Source organism: Pygoscelis adeliae, unplaced genomic scaffold (genome assembly GCF_000699105.1).
Source record: "Pygoscelis adeliae isolate BGI_AS28 unplaced genomic scaffold, ASM69910v1 Scaffold49, whole genome shotgun sequence".
Classification (NCBI taxonomy): Eukaryota; Metazoa; Chordata; class Aves; order Sphenisciformes; family Spheniscidae; genus Pygoscelis; species Pygoscelis adeliae.
The window spans coordinates 455,003-466,093 of NW_008825545.1; the positions used below are offsets into that span (position 1 = coordinate 455,003).

At 40.8% G+C, this 11,091-nt stretch overlaps 1 protein-coding gene across 1 annotated transcript in view; it reads right to left on the reverse strand.

Moving 5' to 3' along the window:
• Positions 1–11,091, reverse strand: part of PLXNB2 (plexin B2) — a 129,070-nt gene that overhangs the window by 86,550 nt on the left and 31,429 nt on the right. Inside the window, exons 2-3 of the mRNA XM_009332019.1 lie at positions 3,572–4,682; positions 1,662–1,844 (exon numbers count right to left, since the gene is read on the reverse strand). Of these exons, the coding sequence (XP_009330294.1) occupies positions 1,662–1,844; positions 3,572–4,682 (1,294 nt within the window). The remainder of the gene's footprint in view (positions 1–1,661; positions 1,845–3,571; positions 4,683–11,091) is intronic.

The following is an 11,091-nucleotide window of genomic DNA, read 5'->3' on the forward strand; positions in this document are numbered from 1 at the left end:
ATTGCTTTAAACTAAAGGGGGATAGATTTAGACTAGATATAAGGAAGAAATTTTTTACGCTGAGGGTGGTGAAACACTGGCACAGGTTGCCCAGAGAGGTGGTGGATGCCCCATCCCTGGAAACGTTCAAGGTCAGGGTGGACAGGGCTCTGAGCAACCTGATCTAGTTGAAGATGTCCCTGCTCATTGTTGGGGGGTTGGACTAGATGACCTTTAGAGGTCCCTTCCAACCCTAACTATTCTATGATTCCATGATTAATGAAAATCCTGTGTTTACTCAAGTTCACAAATTCACATCAGGGAAAACATTTCAATTTGAAGTATATGGTATCAAAAGCAGCAAGCAAAGCATAAAAGTCATGAAAAGAAATTGCTCACTGCTCACAGTAGCTAATATTTGTATCCTTTTTTTTGTAAATACTGATTTATTTTAGCACTGTAAAATTAAAATTCTCAACTCAGAGCTTTTGCACTTGAAGGTGTTCAAATTTGTTGTCTTTTCTTATGGTAACTAACAGCTTCAGCTTCAAATTTCAAACCACGTAGTGGCACATGGCCATCAATCCCCTTCAAGCAAAAGAAGGTGTTTGGCATTGCAGTCTTGACATTTTAATACCACAAACACCTGTCCTGGTTTCGGCAGGGACAGAGTTAATTTCCTTCCTAGTAGCTGGTACAGTGCTGTGTTTTGGATTTAGGGTGAGAACAATGTTGATAACACACTGATGTTTTAGTTGTTGCTAAGCAGTGCTTACACCAGTCAAGGACTTTTCAGCTTCCCATGCTCTGCCGACTGAGAAGGCTGGAGGTGCACAAGAAGCTGGGAGGGGGCACAGCCAGGACAGCTGACCCAAACTGGCCAAAGGGATATTCTATACCATGTGATGTCATGCTCAGTATATAAAGCTGGGGGAAGAAGAAGGAAGGGGGGGACATTTGGAGTGATGGCGTTTGTCTTCCCAAATAACCGTTACGTGTGATGGAGCCCTGCTTTCCTGGAGATGGCTGAACACCTGTCTGCCCATAGGAAGGAGTGAATGAATTCCTTGTTTTGCTTTGCTTGCATGCGCGGCTTTTGCTTTACCTATTAAACTGTTTTTATCTCAGCCCACGGGTTTTCTCACCTTTACCCTTCCAATTCTCCCCCCCATCCCATTGTGGGGGGAGTGAGCGAGCGGCTCCGTGGTGCTCAGTTGCCAACTGAGGTTAAACCACAAAACACCTGAACGCTTGAGCCCTACACCACACAGTCAGAACTTAGCAGAGCTCCAGCTTGGGCTTTGTATTGCCATCTCTATTCACTGGATGGCCAGAATGATTACAAAATGAAAAGTTGCTCTAAACTAGTATGGGCTTGAATAGAGATAAGGCTAAAGCAGCTGTTAGATTACCTAAGGCTCTTTATACAGTGCTCTCAGTAGGTATCTAATCCTTCAGGAGAGTGTCAGTCAGGCGATGCTAATTCAACCTGTGTATCGGATAGCTGAGGTACATCAGAAATAATGTGGTTTTTCTTTGAAATTAAAAATACCAAGCTCCAAGAAAATTTGCTCCTGGTATGCGATCTTATAAATCCCATTTACTTTTAGAGTGGAAGTATGCTATCACTACAGTTCACGACCTTTTAAACACATTTGTCTTTTAAGTCTGATTTTTGTTACCTTAAGAATTTTACCATCCGACGTTCCCAGAAAGGCTACGGTATGCCCGTTCTCCACAGCCACAGTGACAGCCGTGAGATTCATCCCTTCTTTTTGTAGTACTGGCTTCTCTATAACACCATTCTTACTTCCCAAAAGGTACGGCAAGTGTTCGGAGCCACAGGGGAAATTTTTGCTTGCATTCTAATAAGGAATAGCAATACAGAGCGGTGTTAAACATTCAGATCACTAATTCCTAGCTAAGAATGAAGTGCAACCCTATTACCAGACAGTATAATACCCCTCAGACATAGGAGAGCAGAAACAGAGAAATGGATTGTGTGGCCATTTTCCCCCAGCCTACAGGCAGCAATCAGAAAGCAGCCTGCTAATTGCAAACTGCTTCAATGCTTTCACTTTCCAGGAGACATGGAGAGAAAATTTTTTTGTTTCTATTTCATTATAGCAGCACAGTTTAAAAAGTAACCAGTTTGTTTAATTAAAATGAACACGTCATATAGATTGGGTTGACCAGTTTTGTGTTGAAGACTGGTTTTTTAATGCTGTTTTGTTTGTTAATTTGCTGCTACCCATAGAAAAGCAACCCACAGGCAACCGTCTCGTGAACGTCAACACATTCCCTCTTCACTATGCTTTAATCCTGAGCTGCAGGGAGTGCCACCAGAAGGTGGCAAGTTCATTCACACCTTGTTTTTCCTGCTATATTTGGTAACAAGACTGTCTTTCTGATCTGAAATCCACACCTCCTTTTTGCCGGATGCCACGGCCACTCCACTTGTTACATTCAAGATTTCTACGTTTGATGCTCACCTCAGATGCAGGGTACTGCAGTGAGTAACACCGGTGTTTGGAAGCAAAGAATGTTCTTTTGGCTTCTTATCAGTACTAGCGACCTACTGTGCAGGAGAGGGCTCTGGTTTCATGAGATGAAGGATCCTGGGTCAATACCAACATAAGGTATTCCCATGCCCCATCTCTTCAGCTGTTCACTCCTACCCCTGGGCTGTAGCGCACCACTTCTCAAGCTGTGCTTAAACAGCTGCTTATGCAAGTGTGTAACTTGCTCAGGTTGGGGAATTAAGACATCCTCCTAAAAGCTGGCCGAGTTATTTTTAAGATGATTCAATTCCTCAACTCAGTTTAGCATTGGCTGCAGTAATGAATGGCATGCACAAGTAGGGCTTGGGAATAGGTTGAGTGGTGTGGGCAAAAACATCATAAAGTCAACAGAGATGCTGAAAACTGCCTCTCAGAGGCTCAGTCGTAAATTGAAGACCAGTGTCTGGAGGGGTGTAACAGTGCCCTCCAAAAACCTTATAGCCAAGGTAATGACAAGCCATAAAAAGAAAAGGAAGATGACCACCATGCTATGGAAGTATTTTGAGCCAGAGCAAAATATGAACACCACCTGGATATAAGAAACATGCATATTTCAAGTTATCTGAAAATTCAAATCCAGGTGAGAAACAACACTGAACTCCAGATATCACCGACAAGATTCTTAATACCATTTAAAAACATTACAAATATGTTGGCTGAAACCAGAATTGTCTATAGTGATCATCCGGAAGCTGGTCATGGGCCTAACAAATCTCTGCATTTGACTCAGTAATTTCCATACCAGGAGGAACCCTTTAAAAGGAATGCACTTACGAAACCAATATTCATCTTTCAGAAGACATCAAACCTTTTTCAAAAGACTCAAAATTATGACTATCTTGCCACTTCTTGCTTGACCTTTCTGCAACCCTCCCAACCATGTTCCATTTCTATAGTAAATCCAGCTATTGAGTTTTTAGTCATCTGATCTCACTATAGTTTAGCTCAAAGCCACCCAAAAACATGCAGTTGTACATTTTCCACTAATTCTAATACAGATTCTAAAACATCAGTTTTAGAACTGATATTACCAGTCCATGTGATGCACACGGGTTTTCTGCTGCAAAAAGTTTGTAAAATGAGCTGGTATTCTTTTTAGTGTAGCAATCGTTCCGGTTTTTTTCCATCTTTTCATTGATGTGCCGCAAGGAAAACACACACATGGCAGATTTTAGAGAGCCGTTATCTTTGTTTACTTTGCTGAAGAGTGCAAGAAGAACTTTGTCATCTGAGAGAGCATCCGTAGTTTGTCTCTGCTGAGCCATGCTCTCAGCCAGCTCTTCTCCTGGGGTAGTGACGTAAGCAGAATGACAGTGGTCATAGGCACCATCATCATCTTTGCAACCTAAGTCCATTTCAAAGTAGGAATAATAATGGGCATCGTCTTTGCACAGACGTGCAATCAGTGTGCGGTTATTGACGGGCTGTTTCTCTTGTTGATTAAAAATAAAATAAACATAATTTTTATCCTCAAAGACCGCCACAAATTGTTGCGTGCTTGACGAGTGATAAGCTGACTTAACAGCTGCCGAGTCTGTATACATTTCAAAAATGTCTTTTCCATCCCTTTCGTAGAGCTGCCGAGTACTGATTATTATCCCATTATCATTTGGTCCATTCCCTTTCCCAACAAAGAGCACTCGGTCGTTATTCAAGGAAGTGATCAATCCCACAGTTGATACATTCTCATCGTTGCTTGCTACAAAGGACTTTTCTCCACTACTGTCTACGTAATACTTCTCTTTGCTAATATCTTCTAGATCTCTGATGGCACAGATTCCCTTAAAAAGGCTTCCACACACCACAATTGTTTTATCCGCCTTGTTCAGCAACAGTAATTTGTTATAATTGTCAGTCAGTACTGCCTCTTTACATTGATTTTCATCAATGGGAGGTGTGCACTTTTTGTTGTCCTTTCTTGGACCTGTTTCTACAGACCTTATTACATCCAGGTTTTCTGTAAGCTGATACAGAGCATTTACCACTCCCAGATAGATTATCCCAGTGTCATTATCCACCGTTAGATGATTTAGCTCTGTAGCACTCTGAAAAAATTTCAGTTCTTCATTTCTGCATAAGGTGATGCAAAAACAGCTCAAAATGCTCAGTGTCCAGATCCATAAAGCCATTTCTATGTAATACCTAAAAAGGGAAAGAAAAGAAGAACATGAAACATATTGAAAAATAAAATTTACACAAAATTCAGCAACATGAAGGGTTTTTTCTTTCATGATTTCAGACACAAATACACTTATCCTTATGCATGTGTAGACATCATGAAGATTATGGAAAGCCTCAAATCCTGTTAATTGCCTAGCAATTTAATATGTTGGGGAGGGATTAAACAAGGTCATATGTCTAATTGATTATCATATAACCAATTAGATAATCAATCCTGTGCTAAAGCACAATGAGAACAACAGGCAATTTGAGACAACGCAGAGTGCCAAGAAGTGGTAGTGCTTCTCCAGACAGTTTCATACTGTGTGAATTATTTATTGTTGAGATTTTAAAAATAATCTGGAGGATCCCAGTGTTTCGTGTGGCTCCTCCTTAATAGAGGGGGAGAATTTACATAAAAGTGTTTGAGACATTTGGTGTTGCAGGACTTCCCCCAGAAAGATAAAAAACCTTCCACTGACTACAAGTAAGTCTGGATCTGGCTGCTGATGCTCTTCGAGAAGGCATTACACTAATCCTTCATCAATGTAAAGCTGGAAGACAGTAGAGCCCTTAATATGCAACATTGCCTTTGGCTGCTGTTATGCATTACAGTCCAACAATTCACTTGAGCACTACAACTTAATATTTTCAAATCTGTCTTAAGACCATCACTTAGAGTTTTATGGGCTTAAGATTCTGTTACTGTTTTTTTTCTTCCAGAATTTTTACTTCCCAAGCAGATCATCTGGCTGTCTGGAATTAGACAAAGACCTTCTGAAACTTCTAAGAAGAGCTCTAATTTTAACCTAACAGTTAAATGAGGAGGCAAGCCCCAACTGGCTTCCTAAACACAAAACATTTTGTCAATGTTTTCTGCAAGTGTTTAGTTCTGAGAGCAGAAAACAGAAAGTGGCATGCTCAGACACACCAATGTTAGGGGGAAAAGATAAATACTGTTTGGAGGAAGTACTGAAAAACAATATGATCCACAGTATTTTCATTTTCAAAGTTAGCCATGTGACTCCATAGTCTGATGAGGGAAGAACCTGTAAACTTACAGGGAATCTCAAGTTAAATCTGAAAATATCTGGAACTGTGAATAGAAAGGAAAAAATAAAAACCCAGAAAAGACAAGAGAAACATTTAACAAAGTAATCTAACAGGTGAAAGCCTTGTAGGAGGAGGAAAATAGCATAGAATGCCAAAACGAGGAACTGAAAAAATAAAAGAGAAATAATAAAAATAATAGTAAAGGAATCATGCTCCTGTGTCAGATATAACTTTTGTTTTGGCAGCAGCAATAGACTCTGGTGGGATGTGAAAGAGAATTGCCTGAATCATCATTTATACTGGATAACTAATGTTAAACATCAACAACTGGGCTGCAAAAGTTTGAGCAGGGAGGGAAGGACTCTTCTTGTGAGCACAAGCCATCTGCCAGCTCCCCAAACCACCCTGGCATTGCCAGCAATGCAGAAAGACAACTCCTATCCTCCAGTATGGACTGCATTTTGCTCCTCTACGGAGAAAATGCGTGTGCAATGGTGAGAACACCTTTTCTAAAAGCAGAGTGATTCTAACTTCTAAAAAACCAAAAACCTACGAAATGTAACTCAGGGTAATAATGAAGGCAAAATAAAAGGCTAACTTCAATCTTGTTTTGCTAAAGCTCTTATCATGTACCAAACTGAGTAACTAACTAAAATGAGGTCAAAGAAGAGACAGCACGTTACTGACAGCACAAGCCTGACTTCTAATGATAGGTCGACCTCATATGACAGTGACCAGAAAAGGCTAAGAATTATAACCCATTCTTCAGACACACGGACTTCAGCACTTGCCTTGCAATGTAATGAAGTGTTGGACCTCTCTACAACAACCTTAGACTTGCTCTAAGGAACCCACAAGAATTCTGCTATTATTTGTCAGAAATTCCTCTTTTCTTCCTGTTTCCAAGGACCTCAATTTTCCAGACAAGCTTTGATCCCAGTTTACATCTCTGTGGCTAAATGGTATGTCATAATGCATGTCATCTAGTTTCAAATATTTTCCCTTAAGTTATCTGCAATGAAATAAAAAAAAGGTCGACATACTACTGCAATGTTGTTTCATAAAAGTTTTATCATTTTACTATCTACTGCATAAGGATCAAACACCAAAGAATTCAGATTCATTGTTCCTGTTTTTCCCACAAGGTAATTATCGTTAGATTATTATCATCTCTGCTCTCAGTCAAAAAAAGCCATAAATAGCTATACTTATAAAATATGCCTCAAATGAATGGAAAGTAATTTATTGTACCTTAATTTCTGCACTCAGTTCACCTCCATGTCCATTTATTTCAGTGGATTAATAAAATATTTTGTCCATTTGTGGCACCCAGCTTAATGACATAGAGGCCACACTTGCAATACACATGCCTTCGTCCCACAGGCAGAACGAGGAGTCTTGCTGGTTCATGCCAGAGCTGGGATTTAAGGAAAAGTACATTTTGCACCTCTAAACCAGACTCTAACAGAGGTAACTCATATCTCTGTACAAAAATGGGTAATGCTTCCTCCCTACTATTCGCTGCCTTGTTTACTTATCAGATTTTTTACTTGAATTATTCAGAACTACATGCATTCTCCATTAATTCTGCCTTTTTTTTTTTTTTTTTGGCATTTACTCCCTGCCACCCCGGTCTCATGCTAAACACTGTCAGATTCTCAGACCTCCATGCAAGGTAACAGCTCTTCATTCTCTGCACCTATTGGTTTCATTTTCTTCCCCCCCTTCAAAGCAAACAGTAAACAAAAATTAAATATGCTATGGAAAAGATCTAGAACTAAATTCCCATGCACTTCTCAAATACCAGGCTTAAGGGAAGAAAAACGCAAACAAAATGAAATGAGATGCACTACAACCACAGCTCATTCTCACCTGATCTTAACTTAATTAGGAAGTAGCAGCTGGAGGAATCCTGCTATGACCAGCTGATGTGATATGACCTACTGGGCTGCTATTAACACAGATGCCCTACTGAGTTAGGTGCTAGGGAAAAGTATCAAGGAACAGTTTGCTGCTGTGAAAAACTTCTGTTTTAAACAAACAAGTCACGGAAATGTAAGAGAAAATGAGTAAGAAGCTCAGGCTGGAGCATGGAATCCGAGATGTTCAGCACAGCAAATGTATTTCCAATAGCTTAATCACATACTTTAATTACACATGGGCCTGTGTAGCTTACTCAAAGTTATGCCCTGGTCCTGAGAGCTGACATACACCCTCTGACCTCAGTTTGCACTTAATTTTAAGCCCTTGGCAGACTCAGGATAAAAGAAGCAGTTGACCACATCATTTTTTTTTCTCTCTCTCAAAGTCTTGTCTCCATCCTGCCTCTTGCTCCCTGCCCCCCGCAATATCATTAGCATCATCTTTATTACTCTCCCATCAAGATTACCTGAATTGCAAAGTCATTTCCTTTTCGGATTCCTCCCTTTTTTCATTATTGCCTTCCCAGCCCTTCCCCCATCTCAAAACATACTCCTGATTCGTATACCTTACAGACAACTGAACGGGATTTCGAGGAGTATCCTAGGAGGATGGCAGTAATAATAAACACACTCCCAAAGCAGAAAAAAATTATTATAAAGAGGTGCGTGTTAATTAAAAAGAAAGTGTGGATAACACACAGCCCTTCCCCAGTCTCTCAGAGACTCGACAGGTGACAAGGAAAGCGGGATGGCAGCACCCAAGCACTTTAAAAGAAACCCACCAAAAAAAAGCGTCTTGCCACTTACAAGAAATTTGAAACTCTAGAAGTTATGTGCAGGAAACGCAGCACCCAGGAGAACACTTCATATAGGGGAGCTGCCGTAAAGTGACACCATGTTGGAATGACATAGCTGCCAGAGCTCTGCCCCACTGCTAGATCAATTTTAATTTAAGTACCCATAACTTTATGTCCTTCTACTCAAGCAAGACCAATAACCTTAAGTAACAGCCAATTCTTCAAAAGGCATGCAGAAAAAAAGAGCATCTATAATCTACAAGCACAAAGTGAGTTTCAAATTGAGTTCACACTATTATAAATACCCCTAAGAATTAGCACTAGCAACATGCTGACATGGATGTGGCACGTGTGTTTTCCTCCTTCACTGCACAATCCTCTGCTGTACCTGTATATGGGAACCTTCAACTTTTCAGCCATCCCCAGTCACTTTTGTTAGCCTTCAATATAACTTTAGCTTTATGTTACTTAAATTCTTACGTTCATTTCAGCTGAAGTGAAAGAATACCAAATTTTGCCTGAAATCGGAGTAACTGAGAACTAAAACAAGTGTTATTCCCAAAAACGATGGATGAGAAAGTCTTCAGCGAAGGAATAATCTCGCCAGTTTAGCTTCTGTGGTGTTTTTGCACAGTTGTTCTTCACTAACCATACATATATATATACACTGAATTAAACTCTGTTACCTCATCTCATCCAGACAAAGTTTTGTTACTTGAAATTCTGGAGTATGGAGACAAATGCTTCTGCCAAGAGAGGCAGATAGTGATACGCTTTAACAGAATGCGATGCAGAGAACCGTGGTTCTCCCTGCAAACTTTCCCCTAATCAGGGAGACCCCAAAAGATCCAAAAGACCCTAAAATGGGAAAAAAATCAGTAAAAAGACCCAAAAATTGCAACATAAAAAAGGTAAAAATCAGAAGAATGCACCCAAATGGCATAGATATTTGGGGAAAGAGGAATGAAAAGAAATTTCTCTCTCTCTCATTTTGAGTAACTTTGCTTTTAGCTTCTGATAGGTTTTCCACAAGTCAAACAGACTTCAGCTTTCATGTTTAAGCTCAAAGGAATTCAAAACAGAAACTGGAGAATGCGTGTGAGGCAGGGGATGAGCAGATTTTCAGTTTGGATTTCAAAGCTTCTACTTCTGTGAGAACCCCAGGTAAACGTGAGTACTCTCCTCCTCAGGTACAACTTTTATTACTATTTCCTAAAACCAATGAACGATGGAGCTTGCTGGTTCAGAGAAGGAATCACCTGGAAAAACACTCTGCAGGATTCAAACCCATGTCCTAAAAGCACGGCAACATGCTGGAAAGGCTTTGGAGAGAGAAAAACGACTTCTTTTGTAGACCATGGCATAGGTCCAGAATTGGTTTAGTAGAACCACTGAGAATAGCGATCACTGTGATGGGTGTCCATCCCTTTAGTTTTGACGGTTTGCTGTTAGCAGATGGGACCTGTGGGTCAGTGAGCTGCGGGAGGTCACTTTGCGGAGAATGAAAAACCAATTTCCATTTCATTAGAAGTTGTGATAGCCTGTACTGCTCAAACATAAAAGGAGTCATTTTCCTTCTCTTTTACTGCTCCTCAAAACACAGTTTGCTAAGATATAGGGCATCTTCATATGGGACAAACCATCCCATCTGGTCAAACTGCTGGAAAAGTGGAAAAAAATGAACAAATACTTATAATACAGATTCTAGTCCCGATGTGGAAGACAAAAGTTTTGCTTGCTTTCACAAGGCAAAATCTCAATTGTTTTTCTTAAATTTTTTGAGGAATTTTCAACAATATAAGGTTTCTTTTTTTAATATGTTTAATAGTTATATTGATATGGATCTTCTTTTACAAGGACTGGTTGAAAATTATAGATTTGCCAAGGAAATAATAAATGTTATGTCCTCAGTCCCTGCGCATTCTGCAGGTGTTTTTCTGCAATCCCTGGGTAAAACAAATGGAAGACACATGGAACCACAAACCCAGGACACTGAAAACCAGGGTTTCCTATATCATGGTTTCATCTAGCAAGAATGAGCTGTGGTGGGTTGATCCTGGCTGGATGCCAGGTGCCCACCAAAGCCACTTTATCACTTCTGCCTCCTCAGCTGGACAGGGGGAGAAAAATGTGATGAAAGGCTCATGGGTCGAGATAAGGACAGGGAGAGATCACTCACCAATTACTGTCACAGGCAAAACAGACTCAACCCAGGGAAATTAATTTAATTTATTGCCAATCAAATCAGAGTAGGATAATGAGAAATAAAACCAAATCTTAAAACACCTTCCCCCCACTCCTCCCTTCTTCCTTCCCCTCACCCCTCCCTTCTTCCCGGGCTCTGCTTCACTCCTGATTTTCTCTACCTCCTCCCCCCGGGTGGCGCAAGGGGACGGGGAATGGGGGTTGCGGTCAGTTCACCACATGTTGTCTCTGCTGCTCCTTCCTCCTCACACTCTTCCCCTGCTCCAGAGTGGGGTCCCTCCCACGGGAGACAGTCCTCCACGAGCTGCTCCAACGTGAGTCCTTCCCACGGGCTGCAGTTCTTCGTGAACTGCTCCAGTGTGGGTCCTTTCCACAGGGTGCAGTCCTTCAGGAACAGACTGCTCCAGCGTGGGT